At 35.2% G+C, this 14,271-nt stretch overlaps 1 protein-coding gene across 15 annotated transcripts in view; it reads right to left on the bottom strand.

The window, feature by feature from the left end:
* Positions 1-1,015: 1,015 nt before the first annotated feature.
* The window catches only part of LOC127800026 (autophagy protein 5), a 58,513-nt gene continuing 45,257 nt past the window's right edge, over positions 1,016-14,271 (bottom strand). For 2 of the 15 annotated variants that reach the window (XM_052334398.1, XM_052334407.1), the window contains 3 exons: positions 5,161-5,304; positions 4,411-4,539; positions 1,016-1,764 (listed from right to left, as the gene is read on the bottom strand). In XM_052334398.1, coding sequence (XP_052190358.1) covers positions 1,415-1,764; positions 4,411-4,539; positions 5,161-5,304 — 623 coding nt within the window. In that variant the 3' untranslated portion in view covers positions 1,016-1,414. Of the gene's footprint in view, positions 1,765-4,410; positions 4,540-5,160; positions 5,305-8,872; positions 8,918-11,416; positions 11,505-13,026; positions 13,117-14,271 lie in introns of all 15 variants that reach the window. The other 13 variants (XM_052334414.1, XM_052334399.1, XM_052334404.1 and 10 more) reach the window with 12 other exon arrangements.

Consider the following 14,271-nt stretch of genomic DNA (forward strand, 5'->3'; position numbering starts at 1 on the left):
ACAATTTGTTTATAAATAAATTATTACATTTAGAATGACGCAACTTAATATGTGATTCAATTTAATTCCGTAAACTCATATGAAATAAATTTAAAAATGAAGTTTCATTAGCTCTGACTTCCTAAAATGTTCTTGATATAATAACCTTGTTAAAATAAAAAAATAAACATATATAAATTTCAAAATTAATTCTAAAATTAGGAATTAACTAAGTTGGAATTAAAAATGGACTCTCCAATTTTTTTTTATAAAATTCATTAAACATATTATACTCAAAATGCCTTGGCTTTCAATATTCAATAGCGACGTTAGAGTGAGAAAAGTCAATATCGAAGATGAAGAGAGAGGCACAAAGAGAAGGATTTTTTGTTCACAAACAAATTTTATTCCCAAACAAATTTCATATCGTATCCATCTCCATGTCTGTTTCTTTGCAATCTAACTCTACCTCAAAAACTCCAAATTTTTAATAAACATAAGATAAAAACACTAAATAAATAAAAGCTAACTTGAAGGTTATTGACATTTAGAATGTTTATGATTGCACACATTTATCATAAAATAAAAATAATTAAACACTCTTAATTTTTCTATAAAAAATATGTATATAATACAAACATTTAAAGATATTTCTATGAAATTTATTTTTCAAGAGAGTGAAGTGATTTTTATTTTTTAAACAATTATTAACTAAAATTAAATTTTAAGTAATATAATCAAACATACCCTTAGTTGTAAAAATGACTTGCAACGTATTAAAATGATATTTTTTTATATCACAAGTAATTAAAAAAAAAACAAAAACCTTGTGCACTACGAGCATCCTTTTAGTGAGACCAACAAAATGCCAAACGAAGTATCCAAAAGCATCACCACAATAAGACTGACAAACAAATCAATTCAAGCCTAAAAGGAGTATTTTAACTAAAAATGAAATTGTATCCACAGCAAACTTCATGAGAAAAAAACAGATTAAAAAAAAAAAAAAACAGCACCATTCCCACAGAGATCACAGTAGACAAATTCAATTTCTATACCAATCTGGGTTAAAAAAACAAAGGGTATCAGGAATTTAGTGATTGAACATGGCCTATTCTAATCGCATTTGACATCTGTCTTCTCTCTCTCATATATATATAACACTAATTTCAACCAGTATCAGGACCAGGCTGCACCCATCAGCATGCTAATACTTACAACAATATTACACGCCAGTATAAGGATCGTCCAGGTGAAGAATCCAGCCATATTGAAGATTCCTTCATAACAAGTGCGAGTAGCGCAGGAGAGAAAAATGGAAGGAAGAAATGAAGCAATGAAGGGATTGATGCTATTAACTGTTATTTACAGTTCTATACAGCATGCAAATTACTTTCTGATGCACAGAAGATCAGATTCATGGAAGGGTAGGATGTCAAATGGTGATTGGTTCGGGAACCCTGACATAAGCACAAATGTGAAGAAAGCGTTCGGGGTTCATCAAGTTGTTCGCCAGCCAAGCAAAAGGGGTCTCCAGTTTGGGTTGAATCCCTTGGATGCGGAGAAGCTTGATTTCGGCATTATCTGGTAGACTGCAGAGCTCCACATGTTCACGCAATGTTTCTCTAACTTCTTCAACAGTTCCCAAACCACTCCCATCTCCTGAAGATGATTTCTGCTCATCTTCAACTTCCGCTTGGGGCATTTCCTCACTGATGGAGTTTTTTTCTGCAAAAAACTCTGGTAGAAGAGTTTTTACGGCATCAAGTAAGGAGAAATATTTGCCTGCAGTCCAAATACAAGAATATAATGAACGAGTAACACAATGTAGATGTACATGTCAACCATTAAGGTAGTGCAACAAATGAACATCATAGGCTATCCATAAAACAGTAATGCAAACAGCACAAAAATGGAAGGGGGGAAAAAGGACGAAAATAAATTCCCTCATTTTTTTGCAATTCTCCAAGGAAGCCATGTCCAGAAGCTAGACCCAAAACCATGTCCTATTCGGTTTATGGCTGTGCTGGGCCTGAAGATTAATCTTGCTAAACAACATATAAAGCCTTAATCTCACTAGGCTCACTAGGCAGGTTGGCTTAAGATTAATCTTTCAAAAAAGCAAAATAATTCCTATGGATGAGGTTATTGACATTCTTGGTTTAGCTAATTCTGTAAAGTGTAAATGTGTTCTTTTGCCTACTAAGTACTTGGAATTTTGTGACCCCAATGACAAGAGTACAAGATTCTCTTAACATAATCCTATTAAGATTAAAGGCCGTCTCCCTGCTTTGCAAGGTTTGGGGAGGGTCCTTTTCATACGCAACCTCAATCTTGTTTTGCAAAGAAGTTGCTTTCTCAATCCAAACCTATGACCTTCAAATCACAAAGGAGCAACCTTATTATTGGGCCTTAGATTAATCTTTCTAAAATGCAAAATAATTGCCAACAATAAGGCTAATTGACATTCTTTGTTTAGTTCCCTAGAGCATAAAGTGGGCTTTTTGCCTTCATAGTTCTTGGGATTACCATCCAGATCAAACTTCAAATCTGAAGTTGTTTTAAGGTTATTGAAAAACAAATGTGAGCCAAGGTTGGTGTTTTGAGAAATGTGGTATTATCCCAGTAAGGGAGGCTAACTCTTATAAAAACTAGCATTTCAAATACTCCCACTTATAATTTGTCTTTATTCTTGATTTCAGCCTTGTCCACATCTAGATTAGAGAATTAAAAAGACATGTCATTTGGGAGGGTTAGCTGAGGAGTCCAAATTTCATTTGGTTAGTTGGGATAAGGTTTGTATACAGCAAGTGATGGTTTAGGAATTAGAAGTTTGAAGGTATTTAGAAAGGCCACCCTTAGTAAGTGCATCTGGAAATTTGTAAATGAAAATGACATTAGATGGAAAAAGGTCAGAGAAACCAAGTATGGTTCCCCTTAGTAAGTGCATCTGGAAATTTGTAAATGAAAATGACATTAGATGGAAAAAGGTCAGAGAAACCAAGTATGGTTCCTCATGGAGGGTTTGGCCAACAGGTTGGTTAAATTTTCCACATGGTGTTTGGTTACAAAAAGAAAAGGCATCTGAGAGTTTGGGGTGATCTCTTTTATGTATCACTTTCCGAGCTGGAGAAGGGGGAAGATTTAGTTTTGGGCAGGATCCTGGTGTAGTTCTAATTCATTGAATTAATTATTTCTAGATTTGTACAGTTAGCTAACAATAATTTGGCTACTAAGAATTTCTTTTTCTTGTAGTAATGTTATTTGGTCCCCTACCTTAACATTTACCAAACAAACCACAAACCAATTTAAACACAAACTTTTTTCAGTATATCAAAAAACTGAGTTCTTGTATGAAGCAAATCCTTACCACTATTTGTTTTTTACTCATAGAAATAAAGCACAGAAGCAAGCCTTGGGGCAACAACAGAATCACTCCATCACCCCACACGTTTGAAATATGAAAGTGGTTGTCTATCTTGTGGGAGTAAAGTTGTGTACATCTACCATTCTCTAACTAGGAACGCTTGTGCACAAGCATATCCTTTTAGAGATTTAACACATAAACACATCCACATACAAATATAACTATCTTGGAAGGGTATGCCCCATTTAAGATATGAAGACATAACTAGGAAACATGGAAACTACATTGTGGGTGCCGACAATGGTCCGACACATGACTGACATGAATAAACATCCAAGGATTTCATGGGACATTACATGTTAGACATGCCAAATGGCATGTTCAAATTTTTCATTATTACTAATGTTTTTTAACATGTCTAGGCCATCTGACTAACACGCATCCATGGGTTAGACACACACAAGGATATCCTGGAATTTCCAACAAAGTACTTAACCGGAAAAAAAAAAAATTTCCAACGGCGTATTTTTGAAACTTAGTCTGAGTAAAATCTACAAATATTATAAGATTGTGGCTAAAGAATCCTGATTATAATTCTAACAAGATAGTAACTTTTTTAGTTATAGGTTGAACAATAATTATGCTATATTTATAATGGATTAAATATTATCCTTATATTGGAGTAAAGATATTTCCATTAATTTATCATTATTATGGATTGAACGGTATATTCATATTAGACTAGTGGTACTCTTTCATTTTTATAAAAAAAAAAAAAAAAATCATTTTTGTCATATCCCACATCCATTTTCCATATACACATTCATATCTATACCTTTATCAATACCCATATCCTTTTCGCTCCACACACCACACCTGTAAAGGCATTCTTCTACCTTTTAGAACCATAACCCCTGGTCATAGTAAATCCTACGCGACCAAAGTTTCATGAAGCTATGCTACATCAATGTGTTTTGTAAATTAAAACATATCCAATTTCAAGAACCAGGTTCACACACTTATAGCAAGAGACTGCCTGATGAGAAGAATTCATATCTACTTACCTTCCCTGTGAATTTCAATGGGGCGATTTATGTAAGCAATTTTGTCCCAACTATCAACATGAGGGGCATCTTCCAAGTCCTCAAAATCATCATGCACGTTGCAGACATACAACCGAACTGGAATTCGACCTAACCAAAGCTCAAGCCACAAGACAACTAAACATTAATGCAAACATAACATGTGTACAATAAATATTAAAAACAAAAACTGCAAACCAATGCATTATAATGGTTGCCCATCAAGTCCCCAATCAAAGAGAAATAGCTTGCACATAATCACACTGTTAAAAGAACAAATAAATAAATATATAGAGGCTTTTTTTTTTGCTAAGTAGTATATAGAGGCTTTCAATCTAAAAAAGAAAGCTGTAAGGGAAAAATCTTTAAGTGCATGTAAGTGTCATTGATAGCATTGCATCTCATCCAGTTTTGCCTGCAATTTCAAATAGATAGAAATTCAAAAGCCAAGAATCCATGAACTTTTTAGGTTTCACTTGTTAACTGACAAGAAAAACCCAATCGAGTCAAGCCAATTGGTAGCATGGTTTAGAAGTGCGGAACCAGGCAAAGCTCCATTCTCACCTCCCTCTCTCTCCCCCAAATCCACTCTTGCTATTAGCTTCACATGCCTAGGAAAGAAATTGCCCTCAATGAAAGATTTAAATGAAATGCTAATGCATGACTTGCTTACTGCATCTTACTAGGTCCATAACTAGTAGATCTCAAAAAAGATGTATAGACTTCCCTCACCGGTTTTAACTGACCCAGAAGTATCTGTCTCAACAATGCTTCTTTGAGTTTTGGAAGAGGGTGAGTTCAGCTTCACTGAAAACTCATCTCCACCAACTCCAAGTTTAAGCTTAGATGAAACCCGGATATATGTTTCCAAGTTACCTGTGAGAAAATTTTGCAGGGCAAATTAGAGCTTAAATAAGTTACAGAAAACTTCAAATATAACAGAAAATTTCAAGATTTGATTTGTTTATCTCACATGATTTGTGCTGATTATTTGTTTTAATTTATTTTTCCTTCTGGGTTTCAATCATTTCTATATAAAAGGGTGATTGATCAATGGAAAATTCATTTAACCTTCCTCCTCATGTATTCATCTTGGTATAAAAGCAATGTCTTCAATTATGGAGTACCTATATTTAAAAAAAAAAACAAAAAAAGGAAAAAATAGAAGAATGCTAAAGACAGCAGTTGACCAATAGTACGGATTAACTTCTTCACACAAGCAATGGCATCAATTGAAAGCAACAAGTGCTTCATGGCAGTCGATCATTAGCATCAATAGACTTCTTCACAAGGTCAACCAAAACCAACAAGGGCTCTGTGACAATGGAGTAATAGTATAGATCAACCTCATTACAATGCTGATCGAAAACAAGGGCCCCGTGACAGCCAACCAATAGTATCAATTGGACCCTTCATTCAAGTGGAAGCATAGATCAAAGGAAAACAGTACTTGACTGACATGAGTCAGTTTCCATTGCATGAAAGAAGCCATGTTTCTCAGTAAGTCCTTGGTGCAAAGTTTGAGGTAGCCATACCTATCGGATTAAAGATCTGCAAACAGTCAACGGAAGCCAGGCACCCATGCTGTTGTTTATTAAGGATGAGGTGCCTGAACAACAACATCCTTTCAATTGTCCTTTTACAGTTTATATGCCCTTAATATGTGTCCTTATACTACTGCTATGACTGATTGTTAATGCTGCAAAAAATGAAAATAAAAGATAATGGAAAAGAAGGATGGAACACAAGTGTACAGACTTATGAATATTAATGCTTTTCTGACCAGTTCTATAATTTTTTGAGCCTAATTGTGGTGTTCTTGCAATCAATGTCTGATATAGAAAAGGGTCAAGCAGAGAAAGAAAAAATGGAATATGAAGTCAATGACAACCCCCAAAGTGTGAATCCTCACTCCATATCACCACTATCAAGTTGGATGGGCAAAACTACTTGGCTTCATAGCAACTCACTTGGCTGTATATTGAAAGTAAGGGAGAAAAGGTAGCCTGAATGACGATCAGAAAACCCTGGTATTGAATTCCATATGACAAGTAGGAAGCCAAAAATTCCAGTATTGTGTCTTGGCTATTGAATTCCATGCAGCCAAAGATTAGTCAAGGATTTCTCTTTCTATATTCTGCAAAAGAAATATGGCTATGCAACTATCGACACTTGTAGAAGGAAAATACAGCAAAATCTATGATGAAGCTTCATGGCAATGCACAAAGAAACTGGTCAGTGGCTACCGACTTTCATAAAGTGAGATGTTTAGGGCAAGAAATAGACCACTTCCAAAGTTTTGACACCAAGTGCCGGCAAACACAGTGAAGCTACAAAATGTTGAACAAGAACATATTTATTAATTCCTGGATGGACTTAAGTCTGAATATGGTCAAATGCATGGTCCAATTTGGAAAAAGAGCCCCTTCCCTCTCTACTGGAAATAAGCTGACAGGAAGCTATGCTTCATACAGTTTTCAAGGATCAGTTAGCCTTATTAGTATTTCTAAAGGAATGAAGATGGGCTGGAGGAATAATACCAAGGCTGAGTGAGACAGATGAGATTTCTGTGACCAATGTAAGTGACATCGGCATACACAAGAGAATATTTGGAGCTCCATGGTCGTCTTCAACCAGGCAGAGGTGTACATGTTAGAAAAGAAACACAACCTCAAGTTCATCATACATAAACCTCTTTGAATAATACTGCTAATTCTAATCAGCTATCAGCAAGGAAGAACTCCATACAATCTGTCAGCTTATGTCTAGATCGGAAGCATCTCAAACCTCTCCTTATACTCCAATGCCAAGGCTGGAGATACCGGTGTTTAAAGAAACAAAACCTAGATGGTGGATCTGCAGATGTGAGAGGTTTTTTCACTATTACAATGTAGTTGAAGGACAGAAGATCAACCTTGCAGCAGCCTATCTCAATGATATGGCTGACTCATGGTATCAAGGTTGGATCAAGATGAAGAGATCTGAAGCTAATTGGACTGAGTTTGTGCAGGATCTATGTGTTCAGTTTGGAGAGAAGTCTATGACTGATGTGGTTGAAGAATTTAACAAACTATAATGGAGTATCAGATCAATTTGAGGAATTAAGATCTTTGATGTTGAATTCAAAACCTGCTTTAACAGAACATTACTTCATTTCCAGCTTCATCAGTGCCTCAAGGATGAACTAAGGCCAACAGTCAAGATGATGCAGCCTGCAACTGTCAAGTAGGCTGTTGAGAAGGCAAGGTTGCAGGAGCTTGCTTTAGAAGCAATTTTCAAAAAGCACAAAATCCTACCAGAAATTCATCCTGTGATCAGTCAACATTCAGAAGGGAATCTGAATTCTAGGGTGTAAACTAACCCTAATTCAGTCAAACCTACTTCAATGGAGCAAAGGAGACAATTAGGATTGTGTTACAGGTGTGGAGAAAAATTTAGTCTAGGATACCAATGCAGAAGACAATTATTACACATGGAAGGACTAGATGACAAAAAAGAGGAAGAAGAAGAAGCCAGGATTGGATGAAGAAACAGGTCCAGTTGCTATAATTTCTTGGGGACAAAAAATCTCTCAAGGAAAGGGGATTGTCATGACCCCAAGGGTATAGTAGTAATTGTCCAATACATATATTTCTTTCTTGTTGTACTTTAGGCTGCTGTCATATTGTACCTTTCAGTTTATCATTAACTGAAAGGATAGAACAGCCTATAAATAGGCTAGATTAGTTAGAGAACAGGAGTTGTTGAATGATATCTGATTACTTCTCTCTCAACTTCTCTCTCCCTCTCTGTTCTCTCTGAATTCTCCCTCCATTCTTCTGATTTCTCCCTCCCTTTCTATTCTCTCTTCAAAATTCCCTTACAAACCCTAGGTTAAACCTTGAGTTGTGACAGGTGTTACTTCAACTTTGTATCTTTTTCTTCATTTCCTATCAACATACACTAGTAAGGCAGATATCTTACCCTAAGAAAGATGCTTAAGAAATAGAGTATGACAAGCTTAACTTTGTCTATAACCAAACATGCTTAACCTTCGAGAAATGTCCAAACCGTGACATTGATGAGGCTTTCTCCAGCTTACATACTATTCTTTCAGAACCCAGAATATCAAGACCTAGTGGAGCTTCAATGTACAGTTCCTCTTTCAGATATCATATTTTCTATGAAAAAAGCGTTTTTAACATCTAAATAATTCAGTGACCATCCAAAATTTGAAGTCAATTACAAAAAAAAAGACTGGGAAATTCAATTTGGCAACTAGAGCAAATGTTTCCTCATGGTCAATCCCTTAGGTCCGAGTGAATCCTTTAGCAATTAATTTGGTTTTATATTTGCTCACATATCCATAAGGCTTATCTTTGACAGTAAACACCGATCGACATCTGACAAATTTAATGGGTAATTTAACCAACTCTCGTGCATTATTTGTTATAAAGGATCTCACCACTTATTGCATTGTCTCCTACCACTTTGAATTGCTGAGAGCCTCCTGTAAATTTTTGAAAAACAGGGAGATATAAGGATGATAGGTGGTGACAAACATTGGTAAGGCATAAAATTAGATATAAGATGTAAAGTGCATTATCTTGCCTGTTTGTAATGTGCAAAGGAACATCTAGATCAGTTTTGGGTTCAAGAAGACTCGAGGGCTCTATTTTAGAGTTACAAGAATCAGTGCCTGAGCCATAACCAAGTGGTTGGCTAGGAGATCCCATAGTGACTCTACCTTTCTTATTTCAGGAGTAAACCCTTAACCATTGGTCAGGTACTGTATCAAATTTATAAGTAGAAGCTAATTCTTCTGTAGCTAAGAATTATAACGGTGGAATATCACAAAACTGCTGCTTACCTTGAATCTCTCCCTGAAGGGCAGAGCCCAACCTTTCTCTCTCTGTTTACTAATAACTTGTCACTACATGAAGACTGTCTAAGTTAATAGATTGATACATTCAAAAATCTGTTTGCAAAAGAGAAATCTAGTCATTTCAGATGTGCCCCCATCAATCAAGGGTGTTGGAAGGTGCAGACAGCATAGGGCTTAACCTTTGTTATATTAAGCTAAATCTATATTCAAGCATCAGTTCTCTATTCTCATGCTTATGAAGACAACCACTTGCAAAACAAATATAAGACAAGAAATTTAGTACATATCATTTTTATTTTTTAAATTGAGTAGCCCAGGATTCATTTTCTCATATGCTATCGAGGAACTTCACTTAAATCAAGCTGAAGCTCAAGTTATTCAATAAGACATTTCACGCTCAACTGCAACCGAACTCTCATATAGAGCGAGTTAAATTTAAATAAGTCAGAAGTTTTACTTATTGTGCAAGGAATAACAATCAATTTTTTAAGTCAAGATATCTTAGGTTATATGATAGAAATACACCAAACAGTTGAGCCCAATGAAGTCACTGAAAAAAACTGCTTCTGATGACATGTTTTTCAACTTCTGGTCTCAATTATTAGCCCAATTAATCAATATCTAAAGATTGTTTACTGTATTCACCAAAGGGGATAAACAATATAGCCATGCGTCACTTAGTCCTCTCCAAATGATAGTATATCATACTTAGGAAATCCTTCAAACCAATCCATTAATTCGCAATATGACCTTGCACATTTATGGATACAGATAAGAACAAGTTTGAGAAATCAGATATTGTTTCCTCTGGATGCAACTGTTATTATCTTTGGTAAGTAGGTATATATTGTAAAAAAATGTGTACAAGAAATATAGACAATTAGGAAAAATATAGAGGCAGTTTTCCATTCATTATACAGTTATTTATTTCCTAAATAGCAGTTTTTTCTGTGTATAACTGCTTCCATACCAGCATCCATATCAGCAGTTACCATTTGCGTATAAATGTGTCCAATTCGAATAATAAAGTGAGAAGTTTAAAAGTTCAAACTTCTTCATGGTATTGAGCAGTGAGACAAAGAGAGAGAGAGGTGAAGAAGGTCACAGGATGGAGCCACAGTCACAGATCAGCCACTGTCAAAGAAACCCACTATCACAAATCGGCCATTGCCATCTCCTTCATTTTTGTCCACCATCGCTGCAACCACAGTCGCAACCATCTCTCCAGTCCAGCAAAAAAAAAAAGGAGACGCATCAAATCAAATCCTAATCAGCCTTTGAGGGTTTGTTGTTAGTCATATCTTTAGGAACTGAAGGATGATGCCGATTGCAATACCATTAAAATAAATCTACTATCATTGAAGACACGGCCAGTCAGAGTAAATGTCATCCTTCACGAGACGGCACAAGAAATTTGGGATACCACAAAGGATAAGTATTCCGACACTAAAGACACAACAAAGGCATTGTCAATGAGACCTCTAAAACACCCAATATTTTAGTCGTCTAACTAAATTATTGGCAACAACTCAACATGTTCAAAGTGACCTAAATAGACAAGCACTTTATAAAAAGAAGATTTGAAAGTGGATTTCCTACATACCAAGGATCTATCAGAGACTACCTATCGAAGACTCAGTTTGAATATGTAAAGATCTAAGCTGCACTTCCTTAATATTTACAGTCCAACTTGAGGAGGCGTGTAAAAAAATGTATACAAGAAATATAGACAGTTAGGCAAAATATAGAGCCAGTTTTCCATTCATTACACAGTTATTTATTTCCTAAGTAGCAGTTTTTTCTGTGTGTAACTGCCACTATATCAGCAGTTACTATTTGTGTATAAATGTGTCTAATCCAAATAATAAAATTTAAAAGTTCAAACTTCTTCATATATCAAAAGATTTGAAGTGGAAAATAGTTACAATTGAATCTCAAGCTCAAATTATATTAACTCGGAACACTATCTTATATGGAGGTCTGTATTCTTATGCCTTAACTGCACTGTTATGTTGTCCCATAGTTAATTCGTGTCAAGAACAAACAGTAAATGAGATCAAGTGAGACAGGCAAAAAAGAGGAATGAGGAAAATGTATGAATTCTTAACCATTTAATCAGCATACCATTCATAACAGAGCGCCAAAGCTCCACCTGATCAGATTGGGACATGTTCATGACATTCTTGCAATTCCCATTAATTATATATGCTGCCTGCAGACAAATGTAACCTTCTATTACAATTAAGGCAATTGGCATCTGTATACCACGTTTAGAGTAAAAATGTCACATTTCAATCTTCAAAGGAAAAAAATTATTAAAAAATGCATCTCAAATGCAAAGGGAAAAGACAAAAAGTAGTGACAGTATAGGAGTAACTTTGTCATGACCCTAGGAGCAATAGAGGGGCAATATTGTAATAGGGTTACAATAGTTTGTTAAGAGATATTTTGTAATCTGTTATGAGCACATGGGTGTTGTTATGAATTCAGTTAGCATCCAGCTATGCCTATAAAAGGGCTACTTGTAAGAGGATGAGTTGTTATGTGAAATGAGATTGAAATCATTTCCTCCTAATTCTCTCTATCCCTCTCTTGGTTCTCTCTGATTTCTCCCTCCCTTTCTACTAACTTTTCTTCCTCCTCCAATTCTCTCATTCCGATTTCCCTCCTAATTCCAGTCTCAACCCTAGGTAACCCTAGGAATGTGACATGACTCTAATGGTGTGTTTGATTGCATTACCTAGAATTTAATTCTAGGTAATGATTGCCAAGAAAACAAAAACCACCCCACCCCCTTGGAAAATAAATCCCATGGAAAGAAACTTTAAATGCTTGTACCATAAACATATTTTCCATAGAAAACTTAAGGGTGTTTGATTGTTTCCATAGAAAATATGTGTAATAATTACACATGATTAGACATTTTCTATGATAAATGTGTGCTATCAAACACACCCTAAGTGGATACATCATATATGTGGATCAGATACAAACTGTCCTATGAATAACAATGTCAAGGCCCAGAAAGACATGGATATGCACAGACTGACCTTTAGTTCATCATTTGTAGTCAGTTCTGCTTTTCTCCAACCAGTTTCATGTTTTTATATTACTTCTGTCTAAGCAAATACAGACTTGGTGAAAATATTAACAGTATGGCATTAAAAAAACTTGCATGAGTTATGCAGCTATATATAAATTCAGGTGGGTCTTTAGGCAGACAGTTTTATTACTAAGATCACATTTTGGAATCTCCGAAACTCAAACAACTTCAGGGAACACTTAAAAATTCAACTTAATATATGGGCATGTATTGTCATCCAGTCTTAATCTGCAAGGAAGTAGCTGCATTTCATAAAGGATTCTGAAAGACATATAGAAAATACTTCTAATAATGTTCCATGCCTAATATACAATCTTAGATTTGCTTATGCTAAAACTTTCTGTAAAATATCTATCACTAGGTCAATCTCAGGATCAAATCCTCCAAATATGCTAGTCTACAAAGAGAAGATAAATAGACTGAAAAATATTTAGTGATGATCTACCATAATATACACAGACTTTAATGTAATCTCATATTCAATTGGAATAATTGAGAGAACAAAGTAATAGAATTTCATTTAGTCAATGCAGAAATTGAATGTGTTATGCCCCATTGGCCACCAAAAACTGCAGAGAACACCAGAAAGCAGGTAAAAGTTTTAAAAGAATGCATAGATGTATGCCCTAACCTCTTTCAATGAATTAATAAAGCTCCATTTTACACTGTCTTCACCCTCACAAGGGGTCAAAATATTTCCTGGATAGCCTCTAAAATGCACCTGCAGAAACAAAATTTCGTGAATATATATATGCACTTAATTGCATCATTGGAGCAGTTACACTTCACCAGGAAGCACTTATAATTCACCAAGGACAGCATACAAGTACTAGACACCTCTCAGATACATGCATTTGTGCAACACAAGTTGGACAAATGTCAGACACCATATCTAGAGTGTCCAAGCTTTTTACAAACATTTTTTTCTGAAAGGCACACTATCAACAGATGTCTGCCAGTATAGTGGGGATTATGATACCATGGATACTAATTGAATCAGCTTATTTAATCTTTTTTATATGCATGACATACGCTGTGAGATGTTTCACATTTAAGATGTCAAAAATTATAACTTCTTAAATTTTAATACCAGTATATTTCTTTTTAATTATATATAGAAGGTGTTCCTCCCATTCACAGCCACTCCGAACCCAGATAAAGGAAGAGGGTTGCATTATGATTGTGATTGATTGATATATTAGATATACATAGGTTGTGCCCAACCCCACCTAATTAGATTAAGGCTTGTGATTGTTGTGCATATATGTAATTTTTGTGTGTTTCTAACATCGCGTCTGGCATTTTAGGCAAGTTGACAAGTCCACACGTCCATGTCATGTTCCTGCTGTGTGACCATGTCCATGCTTTAAACAATTAGAAGCCATGCATGCTAACCAAAATTTAAAAAATTAAAACAAAACTAAAAGCTTCAGATGTTATTCTCGACTTCCAATCCAACTTCAACTTAACTAAAAAAATAGCAAAATTAAGCATGATTATAAGATTATCTTCTGATGTACCATCCATAAATATTCATCTGGTTCTATTTATATTATTATCATCCGCATTATTGTATTTCATATGTATAATATTAATGGAATAAATTATAGTTGAAATTTTCAAAAATATCATGGTAGTTGAATATTCAGTGGAACCATTCTATTAATGATGAATCATGCTAGATATATCATCACTTTGTACATCTTGGGTACATAAGGGGGTATTATGACCAAAATACCTTGCCTCACATGCGCCTCACGCGCCTCTATGCCTCATGAGGGACTTTTTATCATTGATACACCTTTATGTAGCTAGGTATACACAAAGGTGTACCAATAGCATTTTCCTTAACTGATAGTAGTAGAAATTTTGGTTT

The sequence above is a fragment of the Diospyros lotus genome, chromosome 4, assembly GCF_014633365.1.
Source record: "Diospyros lotus cultivar Yz01 chromosome 4, ASM1463336v1, whole genome shotgun sequence".
Classification (NCBI taxonomy): domain Eukaryota; kingdom Viridiplantae; phylum Streptophyta; class Magnoliopsida; order Ericales; family Ebenaceae; genus Diospyros; species Diospyros lotus.